Here is a 20088-nt window from a genome sequence, read left to right as displayed (position 1 = left end):
TACAAAGCCATTCAAACTAGCTGCACCTTTACCAGCTCTGAGAACACTTTAATGATCAATCATTATAAAACATATCAGAGATATTATTCTGAAATGGACCAATCAGACAATGACTACTTTTACTGTCGCTACTTTAAGTACATTTAGAGGAGAGTACTTTCTACTTTCACTGGAGGAACATTTAGAATACTTTCACTGTGACAGAGTATTCCTACACTCTGGTACTTCTACTTTACTCAAGTACAAGACCTGAGTACTTGTACTTTACTCAAGTACAAGACCTGAGTACTTGTACTTTACTCAAGTACAAGACCTGAGTACTTCTACTTTACTCAAGTACAAGATCTGAGTACTTCTACTTTACTCAAGAACAAGATCTGAGTACTTCTACTTTACTCAAGTACAAGACCTGAGTACTTCTACTTTACTCAAGTACAAGACCTGAGTACTTCTACTTTACTCAAACCTGAGTACTTCTACTTTACTCAAGTACAAGATCTGAGTACTTCTACTTTACTCAAGTACAAGATCTGAGTACTTCTACTTTACTCAAGTACAAGACCTGAGTACTTCTACTTTACTCAAGTACAAGATCTGAGTACTACTACTTTACTCAAGTACAAGATCTGAGTACTTCTACTTTACTCAAGTACAAGATCTGAGTACTACTACTTTACTCAAGTACAAGATCTGAGTACTTCTACTTTACTCAAGTACAAGATCTGAGTACTTCTACTTTACTAAAGTACAAGATCTGAGTACTTCTACTTTACTAAAGTACAAGATCTGAGTACTTCTACTTTACTCAAGTACAAGATCTGAGTACTACTACTTTACTCAAGTACAAGATCTGAGTACTTCTACTTTACTCAAGTACAAGATCTGAGTACTTCTACTTTACTCAAGTACAAGACCTGAGTACTTCTACTTTACTCAAGTACAAGATCTGAGTACTACTACTTTACTCAAGTACAAGATCTGAGTACTTCTACTTTACTCAAGTACAAGATCTGAGTACTACTACTTTACTCAAGTACAAGATCTGAGTACTTCTACTTTACTCAAGTACAAGATCTGAGTACTTCTACTTTACTAAAGTACAAGATCTGAGTACTTCTACTTTACTAAAGTACAAGATCTGAGTACTTCTACTTTACTCAAGTACAAGATCTGAGTACTACTACTTTACTCAAGTACAAGATCTGAGTACTTCTACTTTACTCAAGTACAAGATCTGAGTACTTCTACTTTACTCAAGTACAAGATCTGAGTACTTCTACTTTTACTCTAGTAATCTGAGTACTTCTACTTTTACTCAAGTAATCTGAGTACTCTCCCACCTCTGCTGCTCCCCCCCACTCTGGGGAGATGGTACAACCCCTGAGTGTATTTCGGTCTCAGGGGGTGGGGGGGGGGGACGTTCTCCTCAGAGGTTCCTGCTCCCTCCACTCCCTGCAGCTTTGCCCCTTCTCCCCGAGCGAGTCCCACCTCCTCTGTGCTCCGTCAGACACAACAATGACTGTGGGGAACATGGACAGTGCCGAGCTCTTTGATGCCGGGAAGAAAGGTCGAGGCCTGAGGGCCACCAAGGAGCTCAAAGCCGGGGACGTGGTCTTCGCCGAGTCCAGCTTCTCTGCGGTGGTCTTCGACAGGTATGAGGTGCTTGTTGGTTTTTTAAACCGGGACCAGGTGGGAGGATCTGATCTAACGGAGCCTGGCTCTGCATGTGTTCTGCTCAGGCTCCTCTCAGGATGACCTCATTCCTCCTGACAGCAGCTCTGAGACGCTGTCATGTGAAGCCTCAGCATGTCATACTGCAGGATTCAGTTTCAAACAGCTTCAAATGTGGCTCCCTCTGAAGGATTGGGACACCTTGCACGCTTTAATGGCGTTCTTTACACACTTGGAATATGCTTTTACAGCTTCTTTACATGAGATGTTTTCTATAAAACATGCAGCGTTGGTCGGTCTGTTTCAGATTCTTAGTGTGTAGAAACCAAACGCTGCTGCTCCAGGTTTCAGTCAGCAGGTTCTTCACATCAGTGCAGATCCCAAATGTATTTTTGGCCTTAAACCACTCAGTGCTTTTTAAATCAATCGTAGAATGTCCAAATGCGTTTAAAGCACGGTAAAGACGTGGCACCTGAGCGCTGGGGTCTCTCCTGGTCTCAGTAGGAGCTGTGAACACCTGCAGATATCCCAGTTTTCCATTTCACATTTAATTCTGAAGGTGACGTCAACATGTAAATGTTTACGGCTTAAAACATTGAGATACAAGGGGAGTGTGACCAATGTTGCAATGAATTTTGGGAATCAGACACAAGCTTATTCAATCTTATGTGTATAATAACTGAAATAATAAACCAGACACAAGAGGAATAGGGACAGTCACAAACAAACAACAACTTCATATTATTGCTTTCAACTAACCTCATACAGTTACGGGTTAATTGTTGACATAAAGCATTTAATTAAAGTCAACATCTCAGTTCTTTCAGAGTAATTATACACTAGCAGAGCCAGTAAGGATGTTTAAAGGCCTTTTTTTAAACATTTGATATTTGGGTTTGAAAGGTGCCTATTTAACATTTCAGACGCAGAGGATGAAGGGGAGGTCTTACAACAATCCCTATAGATATATTTTTGGTGTGAGTTTAAATGTCCTCATGTGACTCTTGATCAATAGTCACATGTTTACCCCTCATAAAGCAAACAAATTCAAACTTTAAATCTTGATTGTTTGGTAAGTTTTAAAGTAAAAAGGACACTTCCAGGTGCAGAGAAGCTGAATGTATAAATAGCCGACATTAGGCATTATGTCCCGCAGCAGCAGGTCGAGCGTCCTGCAGCACACACCGTGTTCTGGAGCTTCTGTAAATAGTGGATGGGTATGAAAGCTGCAGCCCGGTGTGTGTGTGTGTGTGTGTGTGTGTGTGTGTGTGTGTGTGTGTGTGTGTGTGTGTGCTGGAATGCCAGACACAGATATTGGTAGTGCAGTGTGTGAGCCATATAAGAGCTAGAAGCTGCAGGACGTCCCACACACACACACACACACACACACACACACACACACACACACACACACACGCCGCATCTGCTTAATGTAAGAGAGGAGCCGTCCAGAACTACAGAGCGAAAAAGGCTGTAGTGACTGACAGCCAGCGTGTGTGTGTGTGTGTGTGTGTGTGTGTGTGTGTGTGTGTGTGTGTGTGTGTGTGTGTGTGTGTGTGTGTGTGTGTGTTTGTTTGAAGTTGGGCTTTGCTGCGTTCCAACAATGATCTGAAGCATGAACAGCTCTGTCCCTTTGGACTCTGCAGTATAAACTGTTTACACACACACACAAATACAAATATATACACACACACACACACACACACACACACACACACACACACACACACACACACACACACACACACACACTTCTGTGTGTCATCAGCATCCAAACTGCTGAGACCTGGAGTCACTTTTCAACATTAACACTCTCCAAAATTGCCACGTCGAACATTAGCCTCCTTTAGCTTAGCGTCGGTGATGTGGCGTCATGTGACCGTGCTGTAGTTCCTTTATATCCTGATGTTACCCTTTTACTTCTGCTGGTTAAAATGTGGAGAATGTTCTGCTCAGCAAAGTGTGTTAGTATCATAAGAGTGTGTTTGCCATCCAATGGAAAACTCCTGTTGCTTTTTGTGGAGGGGGTCCTTGTTTACTTCTTTTGGGTGCATAAATACCTCATCCCTGCACCCCTCTGTGCATGGTGATCAGAGAGGGTTTCATGACCTCTGTTTGTGAGATGCTAATCGTTGAGTTTCGAGTCAAGCTTGAATCTGTTTCCTTCCCAGTCTGGTCACCCAGGTGTGCCACAGCTGTTTCCGACACCAGGCCAACCTGCACCGCTGTGCCCAGTGTAAGTTTGCCCATTACTGCGACCGCACCTGCCAGACCGCATGCTGGGGGGAACACAAGCAGGAGTGTGGAGCCATCCGGAAGACAGGCAAGGCTCCCAGCGAGAGCGTCCGGTAAGGTGGTGTTGAATCACTTACAGTATGGAGTTCAGTGGTGGGAAATGTTTGAACGTGACAGTGATGCCTCTCTCCCTGCGCAGTCTGGCTTCCCGTGTGCTGTGGCGTGTGCACAAGGACACGGGCATTGTGTCTGACAGTCAGCTGATCTCCGTGGATCAGCTGGAGGACCATGTGACCGACCTGCCTGAAGAAGACCTCAAGCAGCTGCAGACCGACGTGATGACCTTCTTGGCGTACTGGTCCCAAGGAAGAAAGCAGCTCTCAGTGGAGTACATCTCCAAAATCTTTGGCATTGTAAGAAGGGACGTCTCATCTTGCATTGCTATTTGTAAAGAAAGTCTTCAGAGATAAACCTGTGGACCCCCTCCCCTCCCCACCTGTGTGTGCAGATCAAGTGCAATGGATTCACGCTGAGCGACCAGAGGGGCCTGCAGGCCGTAGGTGTGGGTCTGTTCCCCAACCTTTGTCTGGTCAATCATGACTGTTGGCCCAACTGCACCGTCATCCTCAACCACGGCAAGTAGGTATCCATGCTGCTGGGTGACAGATCTTTCTGTAGTTATGAATAAAACTATCCTTTATTGATGCTTTATTTCCCACAAAAAGCCTGGTGTCCTTAATGGAAATGTCTACATAGATTGTTGCTTTGTGTTGCAGCCAATCAGCGCTGAGCTCTGCCCTCCACTCTCAGAGGAGGTACGTATTACATCATCCCTAAACCTCAGTGTGGCTGAACCTGTGTGTGCTAAACTCATTTCACCTATTCAAAACTAGACAGAAGTATAACACACAATTGTTTCATGACCACTCAAACAGCGTTGACATGTATTTGAATCATCTTTAAGTCATTTAATGTCCCTGATAAATACACAAATAACACAAAGTAATTCATTGAGAAAGTCACAATAAATCAGTGTTTGAATCAAAAGGTTGCTCATTAACTTTCTAACCAAGAGTTAGATGAGATCTTTGGTATCCTTCGTGTCTTTAAGATGAATACAATGTGATGCTACCTGATTTGTAGCTTAGCTTAGCTTAGCATAAAGACAGGCCTAACCTGTGTGAGAACAGCAAACAGAAAGCTAGTTGGTTTACGTTGGTTTTGTCTACAACAATATAAAGGGGTTTAGGAACGAGGCCTAAAACGAGCTGGAAATGAGTTAGCATTTACCACTTCCTGTTCACTCAAAGTTAATGTTTTTTTTAATACCTTTTTGGGGTTGGAAGCCTAAAATATGGTCTGTCAGGCGTATGAGATGTTAAACTTTTGTTCTACGACATGAAATATGTCAGTAATACCAAATTTCAGAAGTTTCTATGTCATAAAACAGTGGTTGCTAACAAGTGGCTTAATGAGACTACCAAGCGTCCTCCCGGGGAAACTTAGCTTAGCCGCTAAAACGTTTAGCTTAGCCGCTGTGATGTGAAATCATGTGACCGTGATTTTACTTCTAGCATTTGCATTTAAGGTTTAAAATCATAAAAGTTGTGTTAATGTGAACAAAGCGTGTAATTGTCATAAAAAAGCGTTAAAAGATCTTGTTTTGTGCAATTCTCTGAAATCTAATGGAAAATCCCATAGCTTTTCTGTTGAGCTAGCGCTAGCAATGCTAACTGCATCATCAGATAGTGTTTAGTGACCTCTGTGCGACTCATCATAGTCTTGAAATCTTGTCATAGCTTAAATGAACAACCAAATATAATATTGGGATTGGATAAGGTAGAAATAAGCTGCTATCAGACCCAGAAACCAGAGCTCCTCTTCTGTCACAGGATCGAGCTGCGAGCTGTGGGGAAGATCTCCCAGGATGAGGAGCTGACCGTCAGCTACGTGGACTTCCTCAACCTGTCCGCCGACCGCCAGAAGAAGCTCATGGAGCATTTCCACTTCGAGTGCACCTGCCAGCACTGCATCGAGCACATCAGTGACGACCTGATGACGGCCGCCGTAGAGAGCGGGGGCAGCAAAGTACAGAATCCTTTCCATTTCTCTATTTCCCTTTGAATGATTCTATGATTGTGTGTATTGATCCGTCTGGTTTCTCCCTCTCAGCCGTCTGCTGATAAGGTGAAAGAGATCATCACCTCCAGTAAAGAGTTCCTGGAGAAGATTGACAAGGCCCGGATTGATCAGGACTACCATAAGGTACAACACATCCTTTCTTTTCCTCTTGATGTCTTTCCCATAACGCTTCACCGTGTCCTCCTCTTCCCTCTGGACTGTGTTGTCTCTCAGGTGGTGACCTTGTGTTGTGATTGCCTGGAGAAGCAGGAGAACGTGTTGGCCGATACCAACCTGTTGAAGCTGCGTGTGTTCAGCATCACCAGTGAGGTGCTGTCATACCTGCGCAACTTCTCCGAGGCTGCAGACTACGCCCGCAGGATGGTGGAGGGATACACGTGAGTAGCAGCTGTAACTCCTCTAAATCATGATTACACCGAAGACACCAGGCATGCAAGAAATGTACGGGAAGGATCCCAAGCACATGCATCCAGATCGAGCTCATTGAGCCACACGGCTTCAAACACACAGGATTCATGCGTGTGTTTCTGCAGAAAGCTGTGCCATCCCAACAACGCCCTGCTGGGAATGGCCACCATGAGGGCCGGTGTCACCCACTGGCACGCAGGGCAGATAGAGGCCGGACACGGCTTCATCTGCAAGGCCTACGCCATCCTCATGGTCACCCACGGACCCAACCACGCCATCACCAAGGACCTGGAGGTACGTGATGGATGGATGGATGGATGGATGGGTGGATGGATGGATGGATGATGGATGGGTGGATGGGTGGATGGATGGATGGATGGATGGATGGATGGATGGATGGATGGATGGATGGATGGATGGATGGATGGATGGATGGGTGGGTGGGTGGATGGATGGATGGATGGATGGATGGATGGATGGATGAGTGGGTGGGTGGGTGGGTGGATGGATGGATGGATGGATGGATGGATGGATGGATGGATGGATGGATGAGTGGGTGGGTGGGTGGGTGGGTGGATGGATGAGTGGGTGGGTGGGTGGGTGGGTGGATGGATGGGTGGATGGATGGATGGATGGATGGATGGATGGATGGATGGATGGATGGGTGGGTGGGTGGGTGGGTGGATGGATGGATGGATGGATGGATGGATGGATGGATGGATGGATGGATGGATGGATGGATGGATGGATGGATGGATGGATGGATGGGTGGGTGGGTGGGTGGATGGATGGATGGATGGATGAGTGGGTGGGTGGGTGGGTGGATGGATGGATGGATGGATGGATGGATGGATGGATGGATGGATGGATGGATGGATGGATACTTTATTGATCCCCTGCTTTCTGTCTGCCTGCAGTCCATGCGCATGCAGACTGAGCTGGAGCTGAAGTTGTTTAAGCAGGATGAGAAGGCGTACCAAAGCATGAGGGACGCCGCTCTGCAGATCCCCGCCTAAACATCACGGGGGGGAGGGCTCCACTGCAAGACCATCACCTTCATCACTGAAGCAGGATGATGACGAGCTGATGCAGCGTGTCTGATAGCGCGCTGTTCTGTTTGAAGTAAAACAGTCCAATAAAAGAGGTGTTTATCTCTCAAACAATAAGCTTAATGGCTGTCAATCAAAGCTTTACTTAGTAAGTAAGCAATGCTTTCTATTGTCTCAATGTTGTTCTCATACACAAGGATTTGAAACACCTGAATGGATACCACTTAGTTAAACTTTAATACCTAATTGCCATAACAAGAGCACCAGATGAAAGTTATTCTACTGTGGACTACTTTTACAAATAAATAAACAATCTGTTCGATCCAAATTACCCAGAGTCGCTTAAATCTTCCAAATTCACTCAAAACTTTACTAAATCCGCTGATGGAGTACAAACATTGCCATTTTCAGGTTAAAACAGCAATTTTTTATCTTGAAAGTCTCAGAAATGGACTCAATAATCCCCCAAAATACTCCAAAATTGCCCAAATGTTTGTTCACATTCAAGGGTTTTTATTTTATTGTCATGTGCACAGCAGCTAGTGGAGTTATGGCAATGAACACCTTAGGTCCTGAGCTGCTCCCTCAATGCGACATATTATATAGAAGACATAAGACAAAACAATTATACAAATAAAACTAAAAATAGTGCAAAATGAAACAGAGAAGGATAATGAGAATGACGCTACGTATGCTCGTCAGCATCCGGCAGTTTCTATGTGCAAATTAAAAAGAGCTTTGATATTCTAAATGAGACTTCCATATTTGAATACCAAGAAATGAAAGATTTATATTGCTTTAGTACGAGAGAGAGTGATCACCTTTACGGAAGGTGAACGAGGAGACGAGGTGAAGGAAAAGGAGATATTTCAAACATGAAAAACCACTTTTATTGGAAGTATTGAAGCACTGTTTTGACAGACAGGTCCTATTAGATAGGACGATAAGAATCCACTTTACAAAGAGTTTTTCATTGTTGACAGAAAGTCGGGGGAGAGAGAGAGAGGCAGAAATCTAAAGAGGAAACCCAAACATTATACAAATGGTATCAAAACGTGTGTAAAATACAAGCTCTGAGCGTCACAGCTGCAGTCTCTCATCATAGGTCACAGTTCACGGGCATCTGCATAGAGGTCAAAGGTCAGAAGCAGTGCATACACTATATAGACAAAAGTATTGGGACACTCTTTAGCATTGGTTTCAGGAGTTTCATTCATCCCATTGCCCCAATACTTTTGTCTACATTGCTTTCAGTTGAAATCTCTTTCTTCCACTCTGTGTGTAAATCAAGGTGCTGTGCCGCTGCTCGTCCCACAATGACAAAATGACATTACTAGAATTTCCTTTAGAATTACAGAAACAGAAAGACAGATATCCCTTATTAAATAAAAACATGTTCTAAATACAATTTTAAATTAATTCAATATATATATCACAACAAGGAGAAAAATATCTTCCAAAGCCACTGCTGTACATTAGTGTGTTCACACAGTAAAAGCATTTAAAGGGGATTTCGATTCATGTACCAGATCTGAGATAAAGTGACAGCTGTGTGACGAGCGTCTTCTCCTGAGAAGCCCCGCCTCCTCTCCCGTCTCATTGGACGACACAGAGGTCGTTGTTGGACTCGGTGTGATGGTCTCCTGCAGCGTCAGCGTCTCTGTGCGTCCGGCTGAAATCATCGGACTGCCCCACCGCCTCGTAGGAGGGGGGCTCCAGACTCTGCCTCAGCTCCATCAGCAGCTCTTTGCCATCACTGGGGGGCAGGTTACCCAGGTAGTACTGAGGGGCGAGCTCCACCAGCCTGCAGCAGAGAGGGAGGCACAGAGGGGAGCTCCTTTATTAGTTTCCAGCAGAGTGAACCCGGAAATGTACCCCAAAGTATACGTCTTTGGAGTATAGGAATACTACACAACCTCTAAAACCAACTTCAGCTTTAATTCAGGGGGAAAAACACGTGAAAAATAAGTCAAAAACTAACCTTTGAAATCAGCAAATGAATTCCAATTTTGTCAAAAGATAAAAACAGCAACAATGAAGTGTCAGAAGAATAAATTGACATGTATTTATTTAGCTAATATTACCGAGTGCTGTGGATGCGATGTTGCTCCTGAAAGAAATACGTTTTAGCTGATTTCAATTTCACCGAAAACCAAGAGTAAAACTTCACATTGACTTAAATTGTTGTAGTTATGATCCAGATAGACGTTAATTGTTATATTCTTTAATACTTCAACAATTATTTAGTTTTTAGTAAAATATTATTTGTCGTTTTTGATGCTTTTATTTTGAAGGCCTCTTTGGGCTCCTGGTTTAAGAGACAGGTGGTGGGAGCAGAGCACCAGTTTGCGGATGTTCTCATCCAGATAGATGTTAATTGCTGGAGCTATATATTGCTTTATATTATGTAATACTTAAACATTTATTTTCTTGCTGATTTTGTTTTTCAGTATTATTTAAGTTAGTAAAAGTCGTTTTGGATGCTTTTATTTTGAAGGCCTCTTTGTACACAGCCAGCAGCATTATCATTTCCTCCTGTTTTATTATTCATGGTTATGTTTTTGTGTTGAATTATTATATATATTTTTTATTGCATTCTATAAACTACAGACAATTTCTCTCTGTGTTGAAATTCAACAGACACAGGAATGGCTGCCACACATGTAGAGACAAAGGTTTAAGAAAAATGTTGGAGTGGTCTCTTAATTTTTCCCGGAGCTGTATATAAGAGACAGGTGGTGCTGGGAGCAGAGCACCAGTAGGCGGATGTTTTTTTTTACCGCAGGGTGAAACAAGCATGCCATAGGAGAGGCACAGGGCATGAATGAGACAGTGTCCCCCGTTCGACTCACATCTGCGGGTGGACCTCGGAGGCGATGCGGATGCAGTTGTCGCAGGAGATGGTGAACTCGTGGTACAGGACCCAGCTGGGGGGGGTGGGGCAGGGCTGGCGACACAGGTAGGACGAGAAGGGATGCAGGTGAGTCACGTGGCGGTGAGTGAGCAGGAGGTAGTTACCGGAGCCGTCCACATCGTGAGCCACCTGAGGAGGAGGAGGACAAGAATCAGCATCAAGAAAGCAAGAAATATGAGGAGACTGATGTGGAAAATTGAGAATTTAAGTCACAGATTTGATCACATGATCTACTGGTATATTACACTCAAGTAACACCAATATCAGACCCATATTACACCTTAAGAGCGCTGTTTTTAGACCCATTTACACTGTAATTACACGCTCATTACACATGGACAAATGACTGTTTCGCTCAGGATACAGAAACCAATTAAGGGTCAAAGGTTCACAATGAAAGTGCAACTGCAGGCTAAGACACTAATTAGCAGTAAGCGCTCAGGTCCATGAGGGGTTTTTGGTCGTGAGTCAAACTATTGGACCCTCTGTGGAGTGAAGTCTAAGCGAAGGGGTCACCAGAGTTATACGCCATAGATAAACAGCGTGTTTACTTTGAGGAAGAAGCCTGAGATGAGAGCGCGCTTGATGTTGGTGCAGTTGTCCTGGCATCCGAAGGCGGGAGGAGAAACAGGAAGCTCTATCCGCTGCATCACCTCCAGCAGCTCCGCCCTGATCACCACGGCCAATCGCAACGCGGCGGGACTCAGGAAGGTTGTCGTGCACCACGCCTCGTCCTGATTATCTGCAGAAAAACCACACGGACAGTTCAATAACTTGGGAAGTGTTACTGATATACCAACAGTCATGCATGCATGTTTCCCTCTGTCACAGTTGTGTGTTTCCTGTTTGTCTTGGTGATTCGTCTTGAGTGTCTTTAGGCCCGTCTTCCCTAGAGTTCTTCCTCATTGGTTCCTGGTTTCCTTTCTGTTTTAGTCTAGTGCTCACTCCTGTCTCCTCCAAGTGTTCCTGGTTTGTTCCTCTTATGTTTGACTCTGGCTGCTCCTCCAGTTATAATTAAATGAAGCTTTATTTCTGCATTTCAGTCCTGATTCCATTCCCCCGTTACAGTACGAACTGACCCAGGACACAAGGGAAGACAGACCTGAATGCACCCAAGACTAATCATCGAGACAAGAGGATGAAACACAGCAGGTGAACACAGGAGGTAAAACATGACAAGACACAAGGAGCGAAGGCTTTTCAAAATAAAACAGGAAACAGGAAACACATGCCAGAGCCAGGGCTGAAGCATTACGTACGCTCCAGGTAGGTGTTATAGATGTTGATGAGAGTCATGTGGTCTCCCTCTGCGTGCATCAGGGGTCTCCACTGTGACACCGCCGCCTCCTCTCTGCTGGGCTCCACCGTCACAAAGCAGGACGGAGCTGCCAGGAGACAAAGATCTCAAGTCCTCACTTAACACTAAGACAGTGGATCACACCACTCCAGTTCTGAGGTCTTAACCCTGGCTTCCTGTCCGGCTAGATCCGGAACAGTATCCTCGCTTACCTGTGAGCATGGCGGCTATGGTGAGCAGCTCGTCCACGCAGTCGTACTCGCAGGCGGCGATCAGCGCTTTGGCCAGAGGCGGCTCCAGGGGTAGCTCCGACATGATGATGCCCACCTCGGACAGGTTGCCGTCGTCATCCAGCGCCGCCAGGTAGTCCAGGTCCTCCAAGGCCTGCATCAGAGCCTCGGGGGCTGGAAAGGGAGCGAGACATGGAAGAAAGGATCAAATAAAGGGAACAAAACAGCTCTTGCCTGGACTCGGATCCTTTTCCCCTGCGTAAGTTACTCATTTCTTCATGATTTTGCAAACACAAGTACCTGGTCTGTCCAGGAACTTGCACTGCCCCATGTCTGCGATGTCCAGCCTCTTGAGCAGCAGCACCAGGTGGCTGAGGTTCTCCTCCACCACCCCCGGACGATGAGCCTCCTCCATCCCCTCCTCGTACAGGGACTGGGGGTAGAGACGGAGACACAGCCCTGGAGACAAACATAGGAGACCACTATTTGATAAAGTAGCTGGGTTGTAAAGCAGGGATTTATAAGCTTTGTGGCTCCTGGGTTGTAAACTAAAGAGATGCTGTTTAATTCCACTTATGACGATTCATTCAATCATACGAGTTTCATTTCTTTGATTACAGTCCACGTCAACCCTCATCTGGTTATCAGAGCAGCAGACCTTTGACCTACCTGGTAGACGGCTGTTCACCCTCTCAGTTCTCATGTCGGCCTGGTGCTTGCTGATCGTCCGCACCACCTGGGAGTTAGCTCGTATTTGTGTGTTGTAAACCTGTGGTGAAAAGTGGAGTAATTTGATTTACAGCACTTCATCATCAGAACTATTATATCAAAACAATACAAGCAAGCAATGTTAGAAAAATAAATCAAATCGCAACTTTAGAGAGAAACAAGGTCAAACTTTGAGGCAATCAAACGTAAAAACACAATATTTCTGATCAGATTTGACCCGAATAGACTCACATTTTTGAGTTGAAGGCCCGTGTCGATGACGTAGCGAATGGCCGGCAGGGAGAAGGAAGCCTCTGCCAGCGAATCACAGAGGATCACCTTCCTCTTGACCCCCGGGGCGCTGGCTCTGAGCACCGAGCCACCCCCCTCAGAGCCGTCATTCCCCCCGAGAGCGGACGCTTCAGGCTGCTGGGATTCGTAGACCCGCTGAGTCAGCCCGCCCAGTCCGGCATGCAGGGGGAGGATCCTGAGGGGCCCGAGCTGAGGACTCAGAGCCACACACTCCTTCTCCAGCAGGGCGGCACACGCTTCTGCTTCCTACACACAGGAGGAAATACATTTAAACACTCAGACAGACCTGAGTGTGTGTGAGGATTACCCAGAGCATCATCAGAGAGAACTTTGACTGACAAATGCAACCTAAACTAAAACAGGCACACACTGCAGACTCCACCCTCAGTGAGAGCAGGAGTCCAGCAGGTGCTGACATAAAGGGAGTGGATGTGCAGGAGAGAGTTGATATTCTGTGGGTCAATATCTAAAGAGGACATAAAGAGGTCTGTAGTTTCATAAACCAGGCAGAGTTTCTTATTATATAAAAATGCAATAAGTAATGTACCTGTGCACTGGCCAAAAACACCATCACATCTCCCTCCTCCCCCCTCCGGTGCAGATCCAGCACCATGTGACAGGCAGCCGCCGCCGGCTCCTTCCCAGCAGACAGCTCCCGGTACACCGTCTCCACCCGGTTCACCTCCACAGCCTTCCTGTTCTCCTCCTCCTGCTCCACCGCTCTGCCCTCTTCCTGCTCTTCAGCCGGGGCGTCAGTGAGCACGCTGTCCAGGGAGAGGTGAGGGACCGACGGGCCCAGAAAGGCGGAGAGGCGAGGGGCCAGCGTGGGGTGAGTGAGGAGGACCACCCTGAAGTTGTGAGGCCTCTGGCGACACACGTCACACAGCAGGCCCAGCAGCACGTCTGTGGGCACGGTGCGCTCCTGCAGCTCGTCCAACACCACCACGCCGTACTGGTGCAGCAGCGGGTCCGACATCATCTCCTCCAGCAGCAGGGTGTCACTCACAAACCTGGGGAAAGGGATGAGAGATTGAGCAATTAGCACAATTAGCATTCATTAGCATTATTGCATACGCAGACAATTTTGGACTAGTTTTGGGGGTGATTGGGAGTCCATTTCTGTCATTTCAGGATCAAAAATGGCAGATTTAACCAGGAATTGGCCATATTTGTACTCTCTGTGGGCTGATTTTGACTACAATGAGCATTGTTGCGACCATTGGATATAGAACGCACCAAAAAATTGTCCACGGTAGAAGTAATAATTTTTCATTTTCAAACAAATAAGCAAATAATAATAATAATAATAATCCAAATAATCTTTCAATTCAGCTAGCATTGTGAGGTGGGGTATTTGTGCATTAATGAGGTTATGAAATATTCTGAACACTGTTTTAACGCTTTGAGCTGTAGTGTTAATCAGGGAAACTGGAATATCCCAGGAGCCCCTGAATGCATCATTGGCTTTGAGGTCTGCACCATCCCATTCTAGTTTATATAATAAAGGGAGAGTAAAGGAGAGGACACAGGGATCCATTTTCAGTAAATACACTGCTATAAGATGTTTACTACCGCAGCAGGGTACGGGGAACAAAGAGTCGAGGTGTGGCTGGAAGCAAGAGAAAGACCGCGACACATCATCTTATAAAACTACTGAAATCCATCTGACCCAACTCCATTACCTCTGGGGAGGAGAGGACAATGTGTTGCACCTGTTAAATCCTCTCTCTAGCACTGGCATTTTTATCTGCATTATCCGTGCTTTCTAACCTGAGCAGGGTGTCGGGTGTGCAGCTGTCGTCGTGAGACACGCTGTAGCCCACCTCCAGGCCCAGGCTCAGGTCCATCTCGTCGGCCACCCGCAGGGCCAGACTCACCGCTGTCACTGAGGACGGCTGGGAACAACACACCAGGCCCTGAGAGAACTCGTAGGACAGAGCGTACTCCACACACCACTGTGGCACCTGCAGGAAGAGGAGGGGGACGGGTCAACGACACAAGCACTGATCGGATACGGATGTACACACACATTCATGTTTACAGTCTGACCTGAACAACTAAAAAACAGTCAGATCTTTGAGGAGAAAAGTGATCATTCAGAAGAAACAGTCGGAAACTCTAATTTGGGAAAAAAATCTGAAGTTTGAAAAGAAAATCTAAAGGAAATAAGATTGGGAGATAAAAAGTGTGATTTTTAAAGAGCAGATGATTAGAGCCACATGAAGGAGGAGGTAGAATAATGAGAAAATAGAGGGACGTTTTTAAAAAGGCAGAAATAATCATTTTAAAAAAGCAGATTTTTTTTCATCAATTTTGAAAAAGAAAAATCAGAAATTTTAGAAAAATGTCACACACTCACATATATTAGAATAGGTTGTGGAACACACACTCACATATATTAGAATAGGTTGTGGAACACACACTCACATATATTAGAATAGGTTGTGGAACACACACTCACATATATTAGAATAGGTTGTGGAACACACACTCACATATATTAGAATAGGTTGTGGAACACACACTCCTCGCTGTTGTAATATTGGCGTTTACCTGGGTGCTCTTCCCCGCCCCGCTGGCTGCGCTGAGCAGCAGCATGTTGTGGCTCTCCATGTGTTCCAGCAGACTCTGCCTCAGCCTCCACAGCGGGAACTGCCTCCTCTCCTCCAGCATGGCGTAGTACCGCGAGGAGAAGGGCAGCCCGTCATAGGGGTTCACCTCCAGGTCGCCCAGTCCTTCCTCCTCCCCTCCATCGCCCTCATCATCCAGATCCCCCGACAGCAGGGAGGACATGGACAGGGAGTCCAGGGCGGAGAGGGAGGTTGACGGGGGCTTTGCTGGTGGGGATGACATCCTCAGCAGAGGGGGCCAAGTGAGGTTCACAGAGAGGCCTGAGGTTACCTGCAGGGACAAGAATGAACAACGATCAGATAAACCAGACGAAAGAGTCAGAGGGCCCAAATTGGATGAAATTGGGCTGCATTTGGCCCCTGCTCTAACAGCTGAGAGGAAGGGAAAGAAAGGACACGTCACCTGTGTGTTTCAGGTACCACAAACATACATGTGCAGTTGATCAGCTCAGGGGCCACAGCACTTCCTGTCTCTGCTCAACATGTTCTCCAGTCCCTCAAACGGGCCCTTCACAGGATCCTGCAGCACGTCTGGTATTCAACTGAGGAATGCTCGTCCCCACCCATGTGCCACAGAGTGTGGGTGTGTGTGTGTGTGTGTGTGTGTGTGTGTGTGTGTGTGTGTGTGTGTGTGTGTGTTGGACAGCTGCTGTGCTGGATTATTCATGTTGGGACAGAAAAGCAGCAGATAAAAACCCAAAATAGTTCCGAGCTCCTTCTGCATTGGTTGTGCATCAAGTAGGGGGGGGCTGTAACCTGAGCATGTGTACTTCTATACTAGCATATCCTCCTGTAAGCGAGTATCGTTCCTCAATCATCCAATCAGAGAGTGACAGGAGGATATTGTCACATGATCCATATTGTGAGCTACAGACAGCAGAGGCGACGTGACCAGTCGATAAATCACCTTTTTTGTAGTTTTGTACATTTTTATTTTACAGTCCGTGTAAACATGATATTTAATTGCATTGCATTGTCATTTATCCTACCTCTGTTTTATTTAATTGTGTTTATTCCTTTTACTGCAGTGAGAGATGCCAACGAAGCGTTATGAACGATGACAATTAAGATGTTCTGATTCGGAAAAAACCCCGAAGAAGTTTGCTGATAATATTCCTGACCTGTTCTGGATATTAAACTTAAGACGGCATCATCTCATCGAAGAGGAACGTAAGAAGGGTTTGATATAATACAACATTACAATAATGCAACCGTGGATGAGCATGGTATCGTTTCAGAGATAAAAACTGGGCAAAGGTCAAGGTTACTGGTGAAGAGAGGTTTATAATGGGCAATAAGTGGCACGGCTCTGAGGACGTCTGAAACCAGTTTTAGTCGTCCTACTGTTTTGTCTAAAACTGTAAACCACTGAAAGCTGACAACGGATTCCTGATCAGATTTTTTACCTTGTTTTATTATTCAGATATCAGATATATATCAGAATCTTTATTCCTTTATTGATCCTGCAATGGGGACATGTACTTTTACATAAGTACAGCAGCAGAAGTTTAGAAAAGAGAATACACTTACACATTATATTATATTAAAACATGATTAAAGCCAAGTATTATTTTGGCTATAGTGTAAAAACAAACAACCCAATGTATTGAAATGGATAGGGTTGAGACCTGAAGTCTAAATGTAGTGATATGTAATCTGAAGTGGTGAATAAAAGAAATGGTAGTAATTGCACGGCTGCTTTTGCTAAAACCGCAGCTGATATTTGACAGCTTTGGCTTCCTTTGCATGTCTTTGTCTTTATTCAAAATCAAACCCATCCCTGATAACAGGAGCTTCCCTGAGCTGGAAAGCAGTGAGGCGTGCAGTATCATGTTGCATGCACATTGATAACACATGGCTATTAATAAAAGTCAGTCATGGAATAGCAGGCAGCAGGTTCACACACATGCTAGCCTCACAAACCACATGTCAATAAGTCAGAATACTCTGCAAACAGGTGGTGTCGGTTTGTTTTGCAATGATAAGGAGACTGGGGAAATAATCCACTAACACTATCCTCCTTCCTGAGGTATGGTGAACCACTGAAGTACACAAACGTTTGGAGACAACCGGTTTAAAATGAAGGCACCTTTGGTCACGAGTTGCACTACTGACACGCTCTTCACTGATCTCGCCGTACATTTCTTTAATGACAAAGTTTCAAACTCTGACGGCTCCTTCTGCTGAAGCACACCCCCGGCATGATGCTCGGACCATCACCAGTATCAGCTGGTCTTTAAACTCCAACTGGTTTCCTTTTGTCTTTCCTGCAGGAACAGTCTACCTACCCTCTATCACACAAACTACTTTCAAACCAAACCAGAGTGTTTTGCATGTGGGAGAAGTACTCAGGTCTTGTACTTGAGTAAAAGTAGAAGTACTCAGATCTTGTACTTGATTAAAAGTAGAAGTACTCAGATATTGTACTTGAGTAAAAGTAGAAGTACTCAGATATTGTACTTGAGTAAAGTAGAAGTACTCAGGTCTTGTACTTGAGTAAAGTAGAAGTACTCAGATCTTGTACTTAATTAAAAGTAGAAGTACTCAGATCTTGTACTTAATTAAAAGTAGAAGTACTCAGGTCTTGTACTTGAGTAAAAGTAGAAGTACTCAGGTCTTGTACTTGAGTAAAGTAGAAGTACTCAGGTCTTGTACTTGAGTAAAGTAGAAGTACTCAGGTCTTGTACTTGAGTAAAGTAGAAGTACTCAGGTCTTGTACTTGAGTAAAAGTAGAAGTACTCAGGTCTTGTACTTGAGTAAAGTAGAAGTACCAGAGTGTAGGAATACTCTGTCACAGTAAAGTATTCTAAATGTTCCTCCAGTGAAAGTAGAAAGTACTCTCCTCTAAATGTACTTAAAGTAGTGACAGTAAAAGTAGTCATTGTCTGATTGGTCCATTTCAGAATAATATCTCTGATATGTTTTATAATGATTGATCATTAAAGTGTTCTCAGAGCTGGTAAAGGTGTGTCCAGGCTAACGTGATAACCAGCCTTTCTCTCAGCTCGCTAAAGCCTGTCTGTATCTCAACACCATCAGGTCTTATCTCTGGATGCCATTCTACTATTGTGTGTCAGCTGAGAGCCACACAGCCGGAAATACAATCTGAGAGACAGGGCCCGGTCTACCTGGGGAGGATGTGTATAGGTGGTATTATTTTAGACACATCATTTCAAAATAAAAACACTAGAAAATAAACAAAGTGTCTCAAAGTGTGTTTACTGCCATGTTTGGATGCTGTTGCTTGATTGACTTGCTGTCTGTGTATCTGTATGTTAAAGCACTAGGTTTTAAAAGGTGCTATATAATATAAATACAGATTATTATCATCATTATTATTCATTTTTTTAAAGCCGTGTCTTACCTGTTAAACATGAGAGCAGAGAGGAGGAAGACAGCTCTGTTGTTGTGTCTCTCCCGAGGCTAACAACCCGCCTCTACATACCGGACACCCGCTGAAAAACAACCCGGTAAAAGATCAAGTACGGAGGTCAGTTGTTCACGGTGTCTCTCTGAGAATCGGTACCGTTCTTCGTTATTTCCTGACAGCTGCCAATGATAAAAAGACGTTAGTGTTGGACCGTTGAGCTAGCTAGCATCCGCCATGTTTGTTTCTGTAGCTGTCAAACCTCGAGCTGCATTCAGGGATCCTCGGAGAACACAGCTTGAGGTCAATGGGACAGATGTGGATTTTATTTGAGGTAAATTCCCCGTAACTCCAAAAGAAATTCACTAGAGGTGAGTTTAGGAAATCAAAGGTTAGGGAATATGAATGTTAGTAATATAAGATAAGATATAGTTTATTGATCCCTAATTGGGAAATATTTTTCGTTGCAGAAGCATATAAAACAATTATTGCACTTAATTAGAAAATCAAAAAACAGTAGAAAAAAAACAATTATACAACATAAACATCTCAAATAGAAGCTAAAAAGATATACAAGTTGACCTTGAAGAAATAATGTGTAAACTATCTAACGAATAAAACACTATTGAAGGGCTAAATTACAGATAACACAATATAAAAGTGGGATATTATTTACATTTAATAATACAAGAATGGGATATACAATTAAATATAAACGTAGAATGTACAGTGTGAAGTTATGAGTCCATTAAATAATGTTTATTTCTGTATTCTGTATCAAGGTCCCGGGTCCGGGCCTCGTGTGAGCTTTGGCGCCGCCTTCAGGCTAAACTGCAGAATGACAGTAGAATTACAAAGCACCAAGTATAAAGCTCTACCATAGTTTGATGAATGGACTCCAACACTGCAGATACTTGTAGTCAATAATGAACCATTTCTATTGTTCTTTAAATCAGTGGACCTACTTTTGTGGAACTCACCTTCATGTTAGTTCACGCTAAGCACAGATTTATCTATTAACATTTAAGTGGGAAGTAACTCAGCCGTCTACTTTATTTATTTGTCTCCCTTTTCTGCTGCACAATACTTTTATTCTAATACTCTTTAAGGAGTCATTGATTCATG

General features: G+C 44.4%; 2 protein-coding genes across 3 annotated transcripts; one reads left to right on the top strand and one right to left on the bottom strand.

The window, feature by feature from the left end:
* The first annotated feature begins 1420 nt into the window (after positions 1–1420).
* On the top strand, positions 1421–7622 carry smyd1a (SET and MYND domain containing 1a). The gene is made up of 10 exons (XM_063889410.1): positions 1421–1652; positions 3843–4019; positions 4106–4319; positions 4415–4545; positions 4683–4721; positions 5799–5994; positions 6079–6171; positions 6262–6425; positions 6582–6750; positions 7374–7622. Exons 1-10 carry the CDS (start codon positions 1516–1518, stop codon positions 7470–7472), a joined length of 1419 nt encoding a protein of 472 aa, XP_063745480.1. The 5' UTR covers positions 1421–1515; the 3' UTR covers positions 7473–7622.
* Positions 7623–8372: 750 nt separating this feature from the next.
* On the bottom strand, positions 8373–19213 carry dqx1 (DEAQ box RNA-dependent ATPase 1). 2 transcript variants are annotated; one of them, XM_063889407.1, is made up of 12 exons: positions 18961–19213; positions 15520–15867; positions 14737–14930; positions 13514–13976; positions 12907–13212; positions 12616–12715; positions 12247–12405; positions 11929–12120; positions 11679–11804; positions 10971–11161; positions 10358–10548; positions 8373–9309 (listed from the first exon to the last, which is right to left on the bottom strand). In XM_063889407.1, the coding sequence occupies exons 2-12, from the start codon at positions 15817–15819 to the stop codon at positions 9102–9104; spliced, it is 2430 nt and encodes an 809-aa protein (XP_063745477.1). In that variant the 5' UTR covers positions 15820–15867; positions 18961–19213; the 3' UTR covers positions 8373–9101. The 2 variants fall into 2 exon arrangements, with proteins under 2 accessions (XP_063745477.1, XP_063745478.1); XM_063889408.1 differs by lacking the exon at positions 11679–11804.
* Between the last annotated feature and the right edge of the window lie 875 nt (positions 19214–20088).

Source organism: Eleginops maclovinus, chromosome 8 (genome assembly GCF_036324505.1).
Source record: "Eleginops maclovinus isolate JMC-PN-2008 ecotype Puerto Natales chromosome 8, JC_Emac_rtc_rv5, whole genome shotgun sequence".
Lineage (NCBI taxonomy): Eukaryota > Metazoa > Chordata > Actinopteri > Perciformes > Eleginopidae > Eleginops > Eleginops maclovinus.
This window is presented reverse-complemented; position numbering and strand designations above follow the sequence as displayed.